General features: G+C 31.1%; 6 protein-coding genes across 11 annotated transcripts; 4 read left to right on the top strand and 2 right to left on the bottom strand.

The window, feature by feature from the left end:
* Positions 1-215: 215 nt before the first annotated feature.
* On the bottom strand, positions 216-3,647 carry LOC108559197. 4 transcript variants are annotated; one of them, XM_017916380.1, is made up of 4 exons: positions 3,199-3,647; positions 2,003-2,120; positions 435-885; positions 216-299 (listed from the first exon to the last, which is right to left on the bottom strand). In XM_017916380.1, exons 2-4 carry the CDS (start codon positions 2,009-2,011, stop codon positions 292-294), a joined length of 468 nt encoding a protein of 155 aa, XP_017771869.1. In that variant the 5' UTR covers positions 2,012-2,120; positions 3,199-3,647; the 3' UTR covers positions 216-291. The 4 variants fall into 4 exon arrangements, with proteins under 4 accessions (XP_017771869.1, XP_017771868.1, XP_017771867.1 ...); XM_017916379.1 differs by having other exon boundaries at positions 3,153-3,647; XM_017916378.1 differs by having other exon boundaries at positions 3,144-3,647.
* Positions 3,648-5,168: 1,521 nt separating this feature from the next.
* LOC108559201 lies at positions 5,169-6,330 on the top strand. Its single transcript, XM_017916385.1, has 2 exons — positions 5,169-5,515; positions 5,577-6,330. Exons 1-2 carry the CDS (start codon positions 5,414-5,416, stop codon positions 6,102-6,104), a joined length of 630 nt encoding a protein of 209 aa, XP_017771874.1. The 5' UTR covers positions 5,169-5,413; the 3' UTR covers positions 6,105-6,330.
* A 307-nt stretch (positions 6,331-6,637) lies between these two features.
* On the top strand, positions 6,638-7,140 carry LOC108559195. 3 transcript variants are annotated; one of them, XM_017916376.1, is made up of 2 exons: positions 6,638-6,711; positions 6,775-7,140. In XM_017916376.1, the coding sequence occupies exon 2, from the start codon at positions 6,803-6,805 to the stop codon at positions 7,064-7,066; it is 264 nt and encodes an 87-aa protein (XP_017771865.1). In that variant the 5' UTR covers positions 6,638-6,711; positions 6,775-6,802; the 3' UTR covers positions 7,067-7,140. The 3 variants fall into 3 exon arrangements, with proteins under 3 accessions (XP_017771865.1, XP_017771866.1, XP_017771864.1); XM_017916377.1 differs by having other exon boundaries at positions 6,648-6,716; XM_017916375.1 differs by having other exon boundaries at positions 6,649-6,726; positions 6,781-7,140.
* Positions 7,141-7,427: 287 nt separating this feature from the next.
* LOC108559192 (ferrochelatase, mitochondrial) lies at positions 7,428-8,760 on the top strand. Its single transcript, XM_017916369.1, has one exon. The coding sequence runs from the start codon at positions 7,560-7,562 to the stop codon at positions 8,712-8,714; it is 1,155 nt and encodes a 384-aa protein (XP_017771858.1). The 5' UTR covers positions 7,428-7,559; the 3' UTR covers positions 8,715-8,760.
* Positions 8,761-12,002: 3,242 nt separating this feature from the next.
* LOC108559199 lies at positions 12,003-12,688 on the top strand. Its single transcript, XM_017916383.1, has 2 exons — positions 12,003-12,099; positions 12,158-12,688. Exons 1-2 carry the CDS (start codon positions 12,085-12,087, stop codon positions 12,599-12,601), a joined length of 459 nt encoding a protein of 152 aa, XP_017771872.1. The 5' UTR covers positions 12,003-12,084; the 3' UTR covers positions 12,602-12,688.
* Positions 12,689-19,225: 6,537 nt separating this feature from the next.
* LOC108559202 lies at positions 19,226-19,831 on the bottom strand. Its single transcript, XM_017916386.1, has 2 exons — positions 19,800-19,831; positions 19,226-19,747 (listed from the first exon to the last, which is right to left on the bottom strand). The coding sequence occupies exons 1-2, from the start codon at positions 19,809-19,811 to the stop codon at positions 19,283-19,285; spliced, it is 477 nt and encodes a 158-aa protein (XP_017771875.1). The 5' UTR covers positions 19,812-19,831; the 3' UTR covers positions 19,226-19,282.
* Between the last annotated feature and the right edge of the window lie 64 nt (positions 19,832-19,895).

Raw genomic sequence — 19,895 nt, forward strand, 5'->3', positions numbered from 1 at the left:
ATATTTCTATATTTAATATATCAGAATATAGAATAGATCACCAACAATAAGATATAATGATTTAAGTTGGTTTTTATTTCTTTAAATTCTATTGTTACATTGGTAGAAATAAATAGTATAAATCTTTAGTATAAACGATCTTATAAAAAAAAGTAAACGTATTAAAATAAAAATCATAATCAATGTTATATAATAAACTCTAATAAAAATAAAATGGTTTGGTTTGACTCAGTCCATGTGGAACCTAACGCTGGAATATTTTGGAATTGATTCCAAGATACCAATCCGTAGTTACCAACCTGAAAAATAAAGTAAGTTTAAAAGCAATTCTAGAATTACTGAAAAAGTTATTAGACTACAATTGGATCAATCTTCAATTTGTTCATATAGAATACAGTTGAAATTTTGATCACATTAAGAATAAAAATGTATACCTTGTTCCTTTCTATACTGATCCTTTTGACGCTCCAAAAACCTCTCGTTGCGTCTCTTCTGCTTCAATCTGTACTGAAACAATGGAGGAAATGGGATGTCCTCAGCTGCGACCATCTCCACATTCATATTATAGAAATTATCGATTGGTGATTTCTTCTTGTCAGTCGAGTTTCTATTGTTAATATCATCGACCATGACGACATTCTTGTAAGGATCCTGAATGGTTGCATCACCATCAACTGATCTTTTGCGTCTAGTGATCATATCGCCTTTGTACCTTTGCCAGTATTGACGAAATAGAGGTTCTTTAGTCGGAAAAAAAACGTGGATAAGCTTCAATCTTCCAGCGTAATGATTTGGCGTTTGTTGCGTAGCAACAACGTTAGTAAAAGAAGGATTATCGGATGGTTTGCAGTTGGCTGTCATCAAACAGCAGAACATTAGGATAATCTGAAAAGGTTGTTTATATAATGTTTATTTTTCATTCTTAACTTTATTTTATACCCCAAAGACATTATATTTTTATATTCTGACATTGCAGCAAGAAAGAGCATAATATACTAATAATTTCTATAAACTTTATCTTTAGATATTTGAGTATTAAAAATGTAATAAACTTATATTACGCATTTGAGTGAATTCTTTAAAAGGTTGTTATCTTGTAATAAAATGTCATGAAATTATTCATTAGAATTAGTTTAATTATATTTAACACATAATATTGATTTCCCATATTGCTTAATTGGGTAAGATATGAATTCTCAATTTGTAACTAAAAAATAGTTCATTCTGACCTCATTTTTAATGACATCAAAAAATTCAATTTGCGTTGTTAAATTATATTTACATTTATGCAACCAGAATTGCTTATCGATATTTATTGACTATTTGAGCATTGGTGATGAGCTTCAAACTCGACTAAAAAATCCAATATCTCCACTACATCGAACGGGTAGCAAAAATAGAACTTGTAACAATAAAAAAACATTATTAAATAATAAAGGATTTTTTATTAAACTAGATAAAAGTTTCATTTTAATGTTCATATTTTGTACAATTCTTTGAAATAAAATAACTGAATAAATGACTGTTAATTGAAATGCGTGTTTGCAATCACGTAAATCAGTATTATTTTTATATATGACATAATGACTTTTTATAATATTCATATGACGATTATTTGAAAAAGTCAGTATATGTATTTGTTGGATGGATTAAATTTTGAATCAATCATTTTTGGTTAATTTTACTTTAATTAAGATTTATTATTAAAGTGAATCTTTTTTGATTTAATAAAGTTTACACAAATTTATACATCATTATTATTCGAAAAGTCAATATCCGAATTATTTGAAGGTTTATCTCCAAATTGCATTAAAAATAATAATGAATTGTCTTAATTCATCACATGTTTTGTCAAACATTCACTTTTTATTTTAACAATAATCAATTAAAGAAATTAGTAAAACTTTTGTAAAAAAACAATTTAATGTTAAATATAAAACAGAATTTACACCAAAATTGGCGGATTTTCCGCTGAATAAGTTATGAATAAAGAAGTACTTACTAAGAACATTTCCTTGTTTCGCGTAACTTCGTATCACTGGCGACGATCTCTTCACGTATAATGGTATTTCGGCGAATATATTTTTTTTGCGACTCAAAGCAGTAAAATGAATAGCGATCTGAAAGAGTGGAAGAGATGAATAACATTTTAATATTTTAGCAGCGGTTAGTGACTCGCTAATTCTTTAACCAAAGGACACTAAATCCGAACTCATCATTGTTCCTTTCGCGTTTCAACGGTAATGATCAATATTTGCGCTTCTTGTATTGTCCAGGATAGGAAACGTACAAATGTTATCACAGATATTTCTGATAGTCTTTGATCACCATAAATACGTTTTTTGGTGGTACATTTGCATTTTAAAGACATCCGCGTTGCGGCCGTGACGACTATTTTACGACCATATTTTTGACACACCTCTGCTGCATCCCGTACAAACAATAGTTTAATAGGAATGTTAATAAAAAACGGTTATAATTCAATATTTTTACTTTGAACATTAAATAATTGAATTAATACTATACCGGGATTATGTGAAAGCTTATTCATTTGGGGACCCTGTATTAAAACTGTTTGAGGGTCTCCAATTATCCCAAATTATGTTTGATTGAACGGGTCTCTGGCCCATAAAAATCATGCCTAAATTTACTATATACTAAATACCTCTAGTGCAGATAAATTTAGTGGTCCTTTTTCCTTTCTCATTCACACTTAAAAACTCAAAATAAAATTGTTATGACTGATTTTTATTTATGGAACAACAAGAATAAGATAATTATTATAGCAGATGTAAATGAATGCAACAATAACAGTATTGGCAATGCTTGGACGAAGAAAACTTATCGCGGAATGCTGTTGCTGCTTAAATAATCACTATTTTATTTGCGCTCGTTTTTTTGCGTAGACAATTTATTATATTTTCGATTAAAAGTCAATATGCAAAGTTCTCAATTATTTATTAATAATTTACGTTTGTTATTCGAAAATTGTCCATTTTATGAATGCGAACCTGTCTTTGTTTGCGAGATTCGATAGTTTTTATATTTGAAGCAGATTTTCAAAAATAAAACTAGATTGAAGTAGTTTGATGGAAAGAGGAGAAGCGATATTAATTAATTAGAAACGTAAGTATTATGTTAACCTTTGTTACCTGTTCCTGCCTCAGGTCGTTGCAATTAACATTAATTAAATCTTACCGCAGCAAACGGATAGACGTTTTCTTAATAATCAATTGCACATGAAATACAACACAAATCACCAATCAAACGATTCGAAGACTGAACACTGTCCGATTGTGAAAAAGTTGTGGTGTTGTAATAGAAATATTTAGTCCATATCAATCCATTGCTCACATTGTATTTACTCAAACTTTTATCGCGTTAATTAAAGTTTAAGAGAGGCCAGTGTATTAGTTAAAGTTTCTGATTGTAGTATTGTTATTTACCAAAGGATGGTGTGATTGCTATACTATTTATTTTTAACACTTTAACTTTGTTTTCTTTCATAGGTTACGATATGAAGAAATAGAACAAACAAAATAAATAAAGATTTTTATCTTTAGCTCTTCATATTAGGTTGATACGTAGATATGAGTTGGAGGAAGGACGTAGGATTATCGCGTATTTATAGCTAATTAATGCGCGGCGTGAACGAGACAAAAGAAAAATGCGAGGTTTTAATTATCCTAGCAAATATTATTGTATGTATTTGCGTCGTTCATTGCAAAAATACTCTATTCACATCTCACATTGACGTCCAATTTTCGAAATTTCATGTAAAAGAGAAAGATGTTTAATTAACAGTGAATCTAAAAAAAAGAAGATATGTATTTTAAATTCGAGTTATATGGTAAATAAAAAGAAATGAAAGATTTAAATATAACAGACTGTCATATAAAAACTGTCATTAACAGTAAACTAAGTTTAAAAGTGACTTTGACAGATACAAATGATAATAAAATAAGGGTATTTATTTACTTGAACTACTATGTTTTTTCGAATAAAATTACAATTTAAAATAACAACATTGATGAATTTAACTGAGATTTTTATGAAATGTATGAACAATTAAGTTGATACCGAGAATACTTAATAATTGGGATATCCGGTGAATAATTTGTACAAATTGGTTGCGCAAACGGTCGTTGCGAGTGCGCTCGGTCCTTTAATTGATTGGGACAATATTATTTTTGTAAATATGGAACAAGGCGACAGCGGCGATGCGTGACTTAATTATCTAATGATGATTTGTAGCTAATCAGAACAATGTGATTATGCCACGACGACGTTAAAGAGTCTTTACAAATTGATTTATATATAGACACGTGTTTGACATTTGAATTATTGTACGATTTATACTATTTATAGGCGCAGCTAGTTTTAAAATAAACGTCAAACATTAGTCGATTAAAACTTTATTATGATTTTTTATATGCAAATTAATTTAAACAAAGTTATAGAACTTAAGCAATAATTTGTTAAAACAATAATTAGCTACTTTTAGTGTACTTGAATTCGATTTTCTAATTTATAAATGACCATCAAACAAAATATATTTTGGCTTTGTGAATTAGGTTAATGTCAAACTGTAACCCAATTCATAAAGTCAATGTCAAACTTGTTAAACTATTAAATGATCATTGTTATTATATAGGTTACAGAATACCAATTCAAGTACTTTCCTCGAAAAAGATCGTTTAACCTTCATAATTATGATAAGAATATGTGTATATATGTTTTTATATCATAGTTCTTACGCAATATTTATTTTATTTTATTTCAATTTTTAGCTAACCGGAATAATATTATTTTTTTTTAATATAAAGAGATTTATATCAATTTATTATTGATATAAATCTCTTTGGCCTTATTTCTACCCGTTTCGGGTTTATCGGCTCCCACAAATTTTTGTGGGTTTTTGGGAATCGAACCAACGACCTTTCGTATCAGATTTTCGTAATACTATTTCGTTATTAAAAATCCGAAGTCCAAAGAATGATCACAAAAATTTCACGAAGTCTTCAAAATCGGTTTGTTAGCAAGAAAAAAAAAACAATTTAATATATATTTACCTCGTCTTTGAAAAAAAATGGTTTTGCAATCACCAATAAAAAGTTGAAACTTTATCATCAATTTGAGTAAAATTAAATCAGTGTCAAATGCGAAATGAAGTTTTCTAATGAGAAATAATTTGCACAATCAACGAATTTCGTAACATAAACGTCTATTTTGCTAAGACAAACACAGATCGGAGCCAGTTACTATTCGAGAAAGATGTCTCATACTTCTTCTTACTACTTTAATAATGAACTCATTATAAGTAAACATTGTTTTACAATTAGCACTTGTAGTACACAAGCGTCAATGAACAATTAGTGCAACGTTGATCAGCGTAAAACGTGTCGGGTATAAAATGAAAATCTACTCTGATCCACTCACATTCCACTCAATCTCAACACAAGAGAAACTAGCAGAGAAACAAAGATCAAATCGAACAACAATCATGAATTTTACTGTAAGTAATATAACATTGATAACAATTTGAGTCAGGTAATTAATATTTTTTTTCTCTGCAGATTTTACTGTTATTGGTCGTAGCAGCCGTTGCATGTGCAGTTCCATCTGGAATCATTAAGCAAAAGAACATCGAATTACCCGGACAAGAACTGATCAGCAAAAGAGATGTTTCTCAAATTGGTTTAGACGATGATCTCGAAGTCGCTGCTAATACCATAGTCTTCAGACCGTTGTTCCGAAGCAAAACCAAGAAGACCAACAGAAGACGCGTTCGCGCTGCTCCCCAAGAAGAAGAAGATTTGGAGACTGCAGCCAACACAATCATCTTCCGTCCCAATTTCCGCTCACAAAGGAATAGAATCTCGAGGAGGAGATTCAGGGACGTCGACGAAATTGAGCAAAGTCCGAAATCCAGATACAGCAGGTCCGTGAAGCCGGAGAAAACTCAAGATTTGGATGATGATCTTGAAACTGCTCAATACATTTTTCGTCCGTACTTCAGGAGAGGTTTTAACAGGAGAGTAACCAGAGACCTGGATGATATGATCGTTTTTAAGCCATTGTTTGCCTCAAGAATACACCATTGATGTTAATTCATGCTTTTTCGAGGCATTCATCAAAACTACAAAAAGGCTGTGGATATGATTAATCTGACGTGTAATTCCCATTGAGAGAATCATTTCTTGTTATTTTATTTTTTCTGAAGACTGTTTAGTTTATTTATTTAAATGTATGTATTTTTTAGTTTTAGCTCAATCATAATACTGTTGAGTTTTAGCTGAATCTATTTATAAAGTCGCTTCATGTAGTGCAAATGCCAAAGTATTAATTAAAAATAAATTTTCAAATAATTACTTTAAATATATATTTGTTTTACACCCATCTCTTAAATATAATGATTATACATACAAGTACGACCTAGTTTAGTTCACAAAAATGTTATTTGATGGTGGTAGCAGAAATATCAACATAATAAATGATATATACTGAAACACTTATAAAATAAATTTAAAGAAAATAAACTGTTTTAACAGTTAACAGCTCTACAACACAACATAACAGGTAAATGTTATTAACAAACTATTTCAAATTCAAATTTTAGCAATCTTCATAGCTAACTTCACACCACTGTTTTTGACAGATTGTGTATAGGCAAAACTGGTATCGCCAGATTTGTTCGATTTTTGCTCTGATGTAATGTATAAATAAGTGAGACCCAGTTGAAAATTTCCAAAAATACATTTACTAAATGGTCAGTTTCAGGTTATACTGAAGATTAGAAGATATGGTTTTGCAAATGATCCAATCCAGGTCCATTGCTCTTGGAGCAAAATTGAGGTTCCCAGCTATTAAGTTTAGGTATGGAGGCAATAAAAGTGCAGCCCCAGCCCATACCATTGCTAGCCCAACAGCCAGTGCTCCCCCTGCGAAAGCTCAAGCAGCAGCCTCTGCTGCATCAATCTATGATTTTCAACTGCCCTTAAGGTACAAAAGGAAGCCAATCGAACAGGAAGAAATTGATTACATCAACAGGGGTGGACCTGCCTAAAGGAGTATTTGTTTATAGTTAAATTATAGTTATATACATATAAGAACTAAATTATGATTAAATAAATGGCTTAATAAGTGAGTTTCAATTATTTTTAAGTATATGATTTGTTGAGATATTATCAAATAGATAATTTAATATTTATGTAATATATCTAAATAGTGATTGCAATTAAGCTAACCTTAATTAAGTAATCAATGTTGGTCAGTTTTTTTATAAAGACTAAGTTAAAAAATAAACATTTTTCTGTTAATAGCAATAGTTGAAATGAATTTTTATGATATCCATTTTCTAAATTTAATGTAAATCATTATGATTTTGTTTCATCGGTTGTCTATGTTCATTTTTTTTAGATAACCCATGTTACATGATTGTTTCCATCCTGTCTAGATCAATCTAATTATTTTGCAACGTAATGTGGTTAATTTAAAACAGGAAATGTGAATGTGTATTGTGCGGTGAAAGTTTATCATATTTCAGTTAATAAAGTACGATGTTTTCAATAAAACAAGTAATGAGACTGAAGCCCTTCATGGCGTTGAGGTTTGCAAGCTCTCAAAGTAGCCCCAAAACTGGAATTGTTATGTTGAACATGGGAGGACCACAGAGTTCGGAGAATGTACATGACTATCTGCTGGGCATAATGACAGACAAAGATATGATCCAGTTTCCATTTTTTCAAAACAAACTAGGACCTTGGATTGCCAAAAGGAGAACACCGGAGGTCAAGCAGAAGTATGATGAAATTGGAGGTGGATCACCTATATTCAAGTGGACTGAGAAACAGGGCCAGTTACTGTGTAAGCAATTAGATGAGCAATGTCCGGAGAGTGCTCCACATAAGAATTACACAGCATTCCGGTATGTGACACCATTTACAGATGAGGCATTTAATGAGGTTCTAAAAGATGGAGTCAAAAGAATTGTGGTGTTTTCACAGTATCCACAATACAGCTGTGCCACATCTGGGTCAAGTTTCAATGCTATTTACAGACATTTTAGGAAGATTGGCTTCCCAAAGGACATTAAGTTGAGTGTAATTGATCGCTGGTCCACAAATCCACTCTTGGCAAAGACATTTGCTGATTTGATCAGGAAAGAGCTGAAACAGTTACCTGAAGATAAACAGAAGGAGGCAATTATTTTGTTTTCAGCACATTCAATTCCATTGAAGACTGTTAACAGAGGTGATTCATATCCCTCAGAGGTGGGAGCCACTGTTCAAATGGTTATGCAGGAATTGAATTATTGCAATCCTTATCAATTAGTATGGCAATCTAAGGTTGGACCTCTTCCATGGTTGGGGCCATTCACGGATGACGCCCTAAAGGGGTATGTTAAGCAAGGGAAAAAGACTTTCTTACTGGTGCCCATCGCTTTCGTCAACGAACACATCGAGACTCTGCACGAGATGGATATTGAATATTGCAAAGATTTGGCAGGTGAAATTGGCGTGAAACATATCAGAAGGGTACCGACGCCTAATGACCATCCTCTTTTCATCGACGCTCTAACAGGAATTGTTAAGGATCATCTGAAGAATGGCGGTGGAGTCAGTCACAAATTTTTGAATCGTTGTCCACACTGCACTAACGTTAATTGTTACAATAGCAAGAAGTGGTATGCCGATATTTGTAATCGTACTTAAAACTGTTACTATTGTTATTGATGAAATAAATGTATTTTATATTTAACATTATCGTTATTTTTATTATTCATTTAAATAAGAAGTATTAGATATATTATAAATTTTACTTTTCACAAGTTGCTTGAGCATTTCACACGAAATATTACTTCTAATTCAGAAAAATTTCCAATTAAACTTATTTGCGAGAACAATCAAGGGATTGTAAACAACATGTCATATTAATACTTAAATCAATAAATAAGCCTACATAGAAATTTGTAATGTTTAAAATACAAATATTCCATATAAATCACGTTTTTAAAATTATTTTATTAGAAAAAAAGTATAAAGTCTACTATCATAATAAATAAGGTATAAAAATGGGGAATAGTCTTATATAATGGTTGGGAATTCATCAACATTCGATTTATCGGCGCGTCTTCGTGCCGGAGCATCACTTCTGGGTCTGGAAACTGGCGAAAAGATGCTGTTGTCATCTCCTTTAAAGGGTTGTACGACGATATCGTTTTGTCTAATTCTTTGACCTCTCAATGGAGACAACACGAAGAGTTCATCAGAGTTGTCGTCATCTATAGCAGGATAACTTAACGACCCACCTATAGATACCAATATAATCTGTAAGAAGGATCAATTATATTAAAAAATATTGTTAAAGACAATTTGAAAAGAAAGTACTCACAAGTAAAGCAATCATTTCGATTCACGAAGATTGTAATTTTTGATGTTAAAAGTGCAAATTGAATTAAATAAATCTTTATTTGTGATCTTCACTTTCTCAGATGCACTTTGGATTTGCGTTAGATCTGGAAGAGCGACGGTGATTTATATAAGACAAATGGTCTGGTGTTTTAAGGAAATATCCGTTTACCCAAAGAATTAGCGCGCCGTTTTCCAGCAAAAAGGATTTCATCGATTAATATAGTAAATCGAATCCACTACGGTTTATTTTTCTATTTTTGTATCTTTCTCTATTTTGCTTTGCATCGGTCAATATTTATTATGGTAATTTGCAATCCGCATCTTCGACGTTAATCCTACTCCTTGTAAGATCCAATTTCCGCAACATTCGAGAGTGTTACACGAGGAAAATTTTGGAACGTTTTGTAACACACTATAATGGGATGATTGGAGAGCAAATAGGCCGGACCTGTTTATAAATATTGATACAATAATAATACAACATTACCGTATTCGTTTGTTGATTTTGCAAATGGAACGCTAAAAATTTAAAGTTCAATATCGATATCTATAAATATACAAATATGCTTAAAATTATAGATTTATAATGCGCAGGACGGGAATATGTAAGAAGAAAACATCAATTTCGTTTATTTTATAAATTGAATAAAATGGGATGCTTGTATCTATTTCAATTAGAATTTCGGTAAATGTAGAAATTAGAAGTTATTGTTCGTAATCTCTTAGTAATTAGTAATTAAAACCAAGAAACCAATATATCTGTATAATAAATTAAAAATGGTAAAACCACTCAATAAAAACAGATCAAATAAAAAATAGGAGTCGTAAAGTATTCAAAAAAGTGCTGTGAAAAAATAAAGAGTTAACTTTGCAAAGGGCAAGTACGTGACGGAAAAAAACTAAAAATTGCTTAATTGGTTGCATAAGTGCAAAAATAACAAATTAATCAAATGTCACTTTCTCTGTTTACAGAACTTATCTTTAAAATAGTGTCAGTACTGGTCAGTACAACATAGACTTGGTGGATTATGGAATGACTGAAAAAATGAATCAAACTCAATTGAATATACAGTGGAACCTCGCTTAACAAGTTTAATCCGATGAAGAAAGCGCGCAATCCGGGACTTCTGTTCTCATTGTCACTCGTTATGCGAAACGTCGCTCGTTAAGCGAGTCATTTTTCTTACAATTCATTTTGCTCGTTAAGCGAGGTTCGACTGTATTGTTATAATTATGAAGTTACGAATCGTCGAATTTAAATTTATGATTTCTCAAAGGGTGTTTTGACGTCATACATCGAAAGTCAATAAAAATTACTGGAAGTGTGATAGTAAATAGTATTTAAATGTAATGATTCCCGGTAAAAATATGGCTGATCAGTTCCTCTCCCATTCTCACTCTCTCCCTCAGATTCGAATGGAACGTCCGGGTTTAATAGGATGTAAATCTAACGAAACATCGCAATTAAATACCTGATTTGCATCGAATGCTCGCACATCTTGTTTTCGATTAAATGCATATGCACCTTCTCCGTTTGCTACATACAAATAGAAACGCAATAAATAAAATAACAAAAATAATAATACTACAAAAAAAGCTAAGCGATTGCGTATTTATAGACAATTTCTCTTCGCGCTACGTAAAGTAAATTTTCAAGTAAGGAATGTTATTTTTCTTCTTGTTTTTCAACGATAATAATAATATTAGTCAGATGAAATTAGAGTCGTAATAAGTTTTGTTCTGGAAGGAAAAGTGCAAGCAAACAAACATTATTACTGGTATTTGTTGTTGTCTGCATTCAAACTATTTATATAATAAATATGAAGGAAATCTTTGCGCTCATGCCACAAAAAAAGAAGCCAAATATTTGCGCCCCCTGCTCTTAAGAAAAAAATACTATTACCTATTAGGGTTTTCACCCTATTTATTTCATATTAAGTTTCGGATAAAAAAAACTTATTATTTTCCTCAACAACAACTCCGGAACAACTTATAATGAGAGTTTTAATTGACAATTTCTGGTTCAAGTTTGACTGATTTGAAATAATTGGCATGTAGATTTGTATATTATTAAAAAAAAAAAAATAATTATATTTATTTCAAAATAATAAAACTAAAAAAAAATAACATAATAATAAAATTCAACTGCTATTGACCATAGGTCTTTCTACCCTGGTGTTATATATTTTATTATATATTAATATTTAATTAGAATTTTTTGTTAAATAATGATTTTGTTTAATGTTGAAAAGTTTACCTAAGTCACCCGTTCATGTTCCTTAACTTTCATAAAATTTTGGAATATCCGTTCTTGTTTGCAATAATAAGTCACTGTTTGTTTTGATGTGAGAGAGTTTTAAGTAAATAGAACCATCCCGAAGAAGCAATGCCGTCGCTTCTGGAAAATAGTTTATCATGTAGTCAGTGGAAAAAAAATATTGCAAAGAATGTTTGTAAACATTCATAATTCTGTGAAGTCGGGGCAAAACACATTCGGCGCAGATCATCTTCGGGGTTATCTGAGTAAGCACTAAAACAATTTCGTATTGTAAACTGGCCCAAACCGCTTGCTAATTGGTAAAATAATCCACTTCAAAGAATCGTGATTTCTGTCCACTATAAGATGCAGCATTCAGTCGGGATGAAGTCCAGTTACAGTTAAACCCTGAAGATGAATACAATTGCTGTGAGCATTCGCAATTCGAACTATTCTTAATAACAATTACATTTTATTGTATTTGCAGATTATCTTAGCTTTGGTGGGATTATCCAGTTGCGCTCCATGGAGCCAAGGCGAGAACAGGAACATTTTTGTGATGTCCGAAACGGATAGAAACGAAAATTCGCAGCAAGCCACGTACATGGCCATCCCCATTTCCCAAGTGAACGATGATTCGAAAATTTTGGCTGACCATCAAGGGAAACCGTTGCTGGTGCAGCCTGCTAATAATTCCGAAGAGGAGATGATGACTGCAGATAGTTTGGTGTACAGACCGCTCTTTGCGTATAGGAAGCAAGTGGCCAAAAGGCAAAGGATAAACAGTGGAGATTACCCACACACGCCGACTTCTAGAAGAGTGTATTACATGCACGGATATTATCCGCAATACTACAGGAAACCCGCCAGATATCCGGTGAGGAAATACAGGGAGGAAGAGGACGAGGACAGATTTCCGGTTTTGATATAAACTTAAAAAAGGAAAGAAAAAAGAAATCCCTTATAGTTTTACATTTATTTTAACGACTTGCCAAGTGAAAACGAGCTTGCTACATTATTTATTGTATTATTATTATTTATGACTTTTTATATACATTTTATAAACACATATTTTTTATCTTTGCAAATAAAATAACGTTTCATGTAAATCATGTGCAATTATTTTCCTTTTTACTTTATGGATTTATTTTCATTTCTCTAGAAATTGCGGTGCGCTTCGAAGCACATCGACCACCTCCGATCATGAGTAACTGTTTCTTTTTATTTAAATAACTTTGTTCCAATTATAATTACAAATAAATTAGAAAAAAAAATCGAAACATAAAATATTGAACACTTGAGTTTTTTTTCTACTAATAGTTATAATCGCTTTCAACTCAAATTCTAAGTTTTAGAAGGAAACTGTGTGTAAAGGCTATGTTTACGGATCAGTTTAGCCCGATTTATAAGCATAACGGACACACACAAAACAAGTAGTATTTATTCAATTATCATACTTATTGCATCTCATAAAACATTTTTAACAAACCAGAATGCACCGCATTTCCAACCAAATTGAATCCATCAATATTTGCTAACATCGTTATACCTTCGAAAAACAAAACAATTTGTTTATAGTAATGCTCTAATACATATTATTATTTTCCTTCCTTTTTCCATCTCTTACAAATCAATATTATTAATAATTTAATAAATGAAAAGAAACGAGTATTTATTAAGGTAATTAACTATATTTATAAAGATTTTTCGATATTTTATCAAGACATTTTTTGAGAATTTTAAATTGTATTTTATTTAAAAACAAATAAATATGTTATTATTACATATTACTTTCTTCCGTTTACAAAAAATCAATATTATTAACACCTTAACATATAAATAAATTACAACATTTTTTTCATTAGTAAATAATTGAGGAAATACCAACATTTTGCATATTTATTCTTCATAAAAAGTTCTTGATACCAGGATTTAAAATAAATTTTATGTGTAGATTCTCCCAATTCAATTCTTCTATAATTCCTGACGAATTTCATTCATCACTGCTTTACTCGTTTATGAACAATTTAAAATGTAATTTCAGAACTTCAGATTGATCTATTGGACCAGCGGTTTCCAAACTAGGAGGAGCGGACTATAGCCAGGGGAGGCGCCAATTTTTTTTAATAAATTGATTTTTATACCATAATATCTTCAAATAAATAAAACGTGTCTATACAACACAATAAATGGTAAGGGAGGCGTGGAAATTTTTTTTTTCGGGGAGGCGTAGTAGCATAAAGGTTGGAAAAGGCTATATTGGACAATGTTTCGTTAAAAAAAACAAACTTACCAGTTAAAAGGTATACATTTTTTTTTCAACTTTAATAACAATTATTTTTTACCGCGTAATAAAGTGGAAATTCGAAAATAATATTCATATCTTTGGAACAAGTCTTTGGTATGTCAAAGAGTTGAAAAGTATCAAAACTATTAATATAATTTTATAAAGACATTATTTAATTTTTTGAAAAAAAAAAAAATACTTTTACAAGACGCATTTTTACGGTCGAGAGCATTGTAACAATGGCTTGTTATTACGTGCTAAATCCATGTTTGACAGTTAAACAGAAGTCAACAACCTTAGTAGAAAAAAATCCGCATTTTGAATTATTGAAATTAAAAGAAAAAATTAAAATATATAGTCTGAATCTAAATTATAAATTTTAAAATATCCAGGTTAATTTATGAGAAATATTCTATTATTAAAGATATTGTTCTTTAGAAACTTGTAATTTCATTGTTTCAATCTTGACTTTCAAATGCGGATAACTGTAATATACTAATATTACTTAATTATCTCTTATGTTTGCTTTAATTTGCATGTTCAGATATTGCGGTTTTCAAGAAATATGGGTATTTAGAAACACAGTTTTATCAATTAATTACTTCAACTTTGATACCAAAATACACGATAATAGTGAATATAATTAATATGAAATCAACAATATTTAATTTTAAACAATCATAACTTTAATTTCAATCTTCTAGTTTCAATTAATCTTCATCCGATTTCGAGAAATTCTTTAAACTGGAAAGATATTGATTTTTTGATATTAAATATTTGATCAAAAAATGTTTATATTTAGATTTGATTTTGACCGAATTATTTTTTGAAAAATAAACTATAATAGATAGAGGTTGTATTTTTTAGTATGAGTTATAACAAATTTCATTGTACTGTTGTGTCCAACCATAATTGTTATTATTAATATAGTGTATTGACGAACTAGAGACATCCATGGCGTCTCTTAGTCGCATTATTATATAAACATATACATCAGCATAAAGGAACCTCTACCGTGATCCCGTTCAATACACTTTAATATAAACAAGGGGACCGCGTAAACATTCCCATCGATACTCCTATACATTTAGTCCAAATTCAAATTCATATTATAAACACATAATGATCATTACACGTACAATCGTAATCAATCATATTTTTCATATAAAAAAATTCATAGGACTTTGTCCCGCTCTTATAATAAACAAAAACACCAAGACCGATTCCCGTGGGAACGCTTAATCATCAATATATACAAGCCCTGCTTCCAATCACAACTCCCACCCCGTATTAATAAGAATGAACTTTTGTAAGTAGAATAAGTATTTAGAATTAGTCTGAGTAAAACGTTAATATGATTAGCATAGTCTCAGTAAAACTTTAATATTATGAGCATAGTCTCAGATGAATCTTGAATCGACCAAGTAACGAATAAAGTTATGTAAAACCAAACGAATTTCATTAAATTCCTAACAACTGAGACTCCACAACGATAACACAAGATAATATTCCACTGTGTCCAGCATTCCATCCCTGGGACACGACAGTATTTTGTAACTTATGTCAAAATATTCTATTCCAACTTTTTCTTTACATTACAGTAACTTAAAAATATGTATTTTAATTTTGCTATAATTTTAAATTTAGGTTTTTTTTTCTCTTTTTAAATTGTTGTGTGTTTTTAAAACTAATTAAAATGTATAAGTGTAAACTTTGACAAAATTTATTCCATTTTGGTACTTCATATAAAAGTCAAAATAACTAAAAAGAATATACTTCATAAATATATTTTTCTTAATGCATTGATACAAGAACAAAGTTATTTGTGCTTTTAAAAGTATTTCTCAGGATAAAACGGAATTTCAATTATGTTTGGTTATGGCATATCTTCTTCGCCATTCATATAATCCAATTAATCGGAGAATTTCTATGGATCGAAATGCATGAAAACAAACAGAACATGTAACATCTGTTACAAGAATATTAAAGGAACGAAAAAAACTTTCACCATTTCTCCGCGTTAGGCATATTTGCCTTTTGCAAAAAAAAAAATGAATAACGAGCAAGCGAAATGCGCGCAACGTTACGTAATTTTCGTTGGTTTTACGCGTATCACATTTGTAAACGAGTAGAAAACATTGACTCATTCACAGTTGGAAGGAAAGCGACGTTTTCGCAAAATTCGATAAAAAAAGCTACTAATCGATTTTAGTCATAACGCTATTCTAAAAATACTCAGCTTCCTGTGTTCTATAGCAATTAACACGTAAGATCGACGTTTCGATAGTCCTGGTTCCCATGCGATCCACTCCGTAAATTCCGAATCAAATTAATACATTATTAATAACGTTTTAACTGTATTTTCGACGGGTTTTATATTTGTGGGCATAAGAAAAAAAAGGAACAACAACAGCAGAGATTCTTAACTTGTAATTAAGTTAAAGCGACTGAATAATGCGAGTGGTGAACAGTTACAGGAAACTTCGAAATTAGCGCACACACAATTAATTAAGACGCCACTTAATTACTCTTTTTTTTGCAGAGGAAGCATAACGATTTTGCGAAGCTTTGGGAATTTAACAAAAAGAAAGAACGGAAGATTTAACACGAGGAGGAGGAGAAAGAGACGGTAATTGGAAAATTAAATAAATTGGAAACACAGTTTATTGTTCCACGTACGCTGGATGCAGGTTACAATCCTTTTATTTTTACTTTACTCACTGATGTTTGCGGCAGCCTCTTAATTTCTTCCACTTCTGAAAAAATAAAAGGAAGACACGAAATAATTAATACCGATGGAATGTTGAAACGATTTGTAAACATTTTAGTCCTTCAACCATGTGTATTGCAATAATATTAATAGTTGAGATAGAGTACACACAAATCATTAATTCAAGTACTATCATCGGTGAATATTACTTCAATAAATTCTTAACAATATTAGTAACAATTAAATTTGTTTCAATTATCCTTCTAGATTATTTTATGAATTGAAAAAAGATCTTACTACCCAACTTAAAAATATATTCAAATTGATTTAATTTATAAAAAGACAAAACAGAATTTTTTTAACTAATATTCCTATTTCCAATTTATATTATTGTCAGATTTTTTAAATTGAAAAGTGAAATTGCAACTATTTGGAAAGCGTATAGTTTGTAAAAGGACCGATAAACTAACACTAACATTTACATTTGTACAAATCGAATGCAAATGAATGCAGTACGGTTAACGCTTATTTTTACAAAAATTACAAAAAAAGAACAACCTTTCGATTTTGATTTAATTCAGAAAAGTACGTGTGAAAGTGTATAGCAGTAGAAATATATTACCGACCAAGTGATGTTTAATGCATGCCTTCAATATTTGTGATTGTCGAATGCAAAAAAAAAACGTGCAAAATAAATAAAATAAAGAAAGTTAAGCGATTTTCACATGCTGAAGATTTAATAAAAGCAGATAGAAACTTCTCATGTGGAAACAATTATAGGCTTATGACATATTCAAAAAATATTCCATGTAAACGAAACACCATAAGTTTAATGGTCTTCCAGTTTCGCCAAATGCTTTATTTACGAGTTTCAAAAAATTTCTAAACCAAAATCATGTAAATGTATTTATAGACTCGTTTCAAATAGTTAATTAGAATTATTCAATTATGTAATATGTAATTATTCATTTCCAATTATTACTATATAATGGTACTACATCTAAAACTGTATGTTTTTTTAAAGGATTTTTTTATTTTTGATTGAGATAACAACTTCTCATTCTTGTCCACCTCTTGCTTGTATCAATTATGTTCAAGATCCAAGACCCGGAACGGAATTCGACCAGTCACGAAAAGCGGAGTCAATCAACCAAAAGACCACAGAGCACAATGGTAACTATACACGTAACTCGATTTACATTTTCATTACTGTAAATCTTAGATTGAATCTCATTTGAATTCTTGAAGATCACAAAAGAAAACGATATTGATTTTATAATAATACATAATATTATTTCACGCAGAAATACTCGAGTCAATAGATTTATTTCCATTGTGAATAAATATTGTGATAAGTTAGTGGATATTTTTTCAATATTTTATTAGAATTAAACATTGTTTTCTCATTGAAATTAATGTATCTATAACTGAAAGAATCCATCCTTGAAATTAATGATGCGTTGGTATTCGATTCCGATCAATAATTATAGTTAGTCATATTTTATGCAAGAGCAATTTATAATTAATTTGTAAATGGGTATTTAGTTAAAAAAATACAATAATTGCTCACTTACTCATGTATTCAATTGTTATTGATATAAGTTTTAAGTTAAACATGAATTTTATATTTATTATAATTGAATTGTTTTGGTGATTAACTCGTCTGTATTTTTTAGGACTTTTTGGCCTTCATTAGCGTTTTTAATAATTTTAAAATAAAAATTAATTTTGGTTATTGCTAATTTTAGTAATGCACTGACCTTTATCATCAGCAGTATTTTTGTTTTCGTTACCATCGGGAATTTGGAACTTCACCCGTCTGGTGTTGATTGCATCATGTGAATTGATCAAGACGGTAACGATGATTGCGGCACATGCGAGAACCATGTAAACGAAGACTGCTACCAGGACTTTGATGATCACCATCAGAATGTTCCAGACGCAACGGTTTCCCAGATTATTATACATGGAATTTATGAAGCAGCTCGACACCTATGGAATTTGACGGATTGGTAAGGAACTCTTTGAAAGCTGTTTTATCTTTAAATTTAAGATAGTTACCAGAAAAACAGTTACCCATCGCGGACGCGTCTGCATCTCCACATCGTTAACCACGTCCTCCTCGACATCCTTCGCGGGCTCCACCGATTGCTCTTGACCTTCAGGTATCACGGCATCCTGCTTCTCCGCGATTTTTCTGCGGAACAGAGGATTCTCCGTGGCTTTCCTGTGGTCGTGCTTCTTCTTGGAAGCAGGAAGGTAGTTCATCGTGGGTTCGAACTCTTCTGGTTTGATGGAGACGTTGTCGCCCGGATTTTTGGTACATCTGTCGTTCGGCTCCTTCCAGATCTCCTCAATATCGTTTTCTGGTATGAATTGGCCATCGTTGGCGAGGAGAAGGCGCTTGGCGTCACCTTCGTTATCCATAATTTATAAGCATTTCACATCACCCCACGAGAAAAATTTTGACACTTGACAAAATGTCATTTAAACAGGAGTAGAGAAATAAAACTGTATTTCCATAAGCTACTTTACTTCTAAATCAAACAAAACACCAATACAAAATAATTATCTCTAAAAAAGAATAACTCAACAAAAAATAAGGAATAATTGGACTAATAGTGATCATGTTTGTGATGATGAAAGTGATGCTCTTCGCTGGAATCATCTGAACACTCAGATTCGGATGATTTATGATCAACTTTATCTTCAACAGTATTCATCTTCTGAATATTCTCTTGATCAAATTTTTGGACCGCAACAGCTTGTTCTGTAGTGTGTTCTTCAACTTGAACATCGATCTGATTAACATCAGAAACAACGTTTACTGCGATTTCATCGATTTTCTGAATAGTCATTTCCGTCACCGCAAACTTTGTCTCCACCGATCCATCTTCTTTAACTTCGGAAACATCTTTATCGTTGTGAATCTTATGCACGTCTTCCTCAGCTACAATTGAGGCCTCTGTCTCATTTTCAATAACTTTCTTTTCGATTAAAACTTGCTCGTTGTCCACTTGCTTCGATTCGTATGGGAAGCTGCTTATGCAAGCAACGAGAGCAAATAATATAATAGTTTTCTGCAAATAACAATAATATTATACGGTTGAGTAAATGGATGTGTTAACTCACCTGAATACCCATCGTGTATTTGTTTGTTGAATGCTGGATGCAAATTGATTGAATTTTCGTTGTTTCCTGCGACTTATATACCAATTAGAGGGATGT

Source organism: Nicrophorus vespilloides, unplaced genomic scaffold, assembly GCF_001412225.1.
Source record: "Nicrophorus vespilloides isolate i.1.1-1 unplaced genomic scaffold, Nicve_v1.0, whole genome shotgun sequence".
NCBI lineage: Eukaryota > Metazoa > Arthropoda > Insecta > Coleoptera > Silphidae > Nicrophorus > Nicrophorus vespilloides.

Coding starts and splice junctions, on each gene's coding strand:
- LOC108559201 (XM_017916385.1), top strand. CDS start 5,414: ATGAAAATCTACTCTGATCCACTCACATTCCACTCAATCTCAACACAA. Junction 5,516..5,576: donor CAACAATCATGAATTTTACT/GTAAGTAATATA, acceptor TTTTCTCTGCAG/ATTTTACTGTTATTGGTCGT.
- LOC108559192 (XM_017916369.1), top strand. CDS start 7,560: ATGTTTTCAATAAAACAAGTAATGAGACTGAAGCCCTTCATGGCGTTG.
- LOC108559195 (XM_017916376.1), top strand. CDS start 6,803: ATGGTTTTGCAAATGATCCAATCCAGGTCCATTGCTCTTGGAGCAAAA.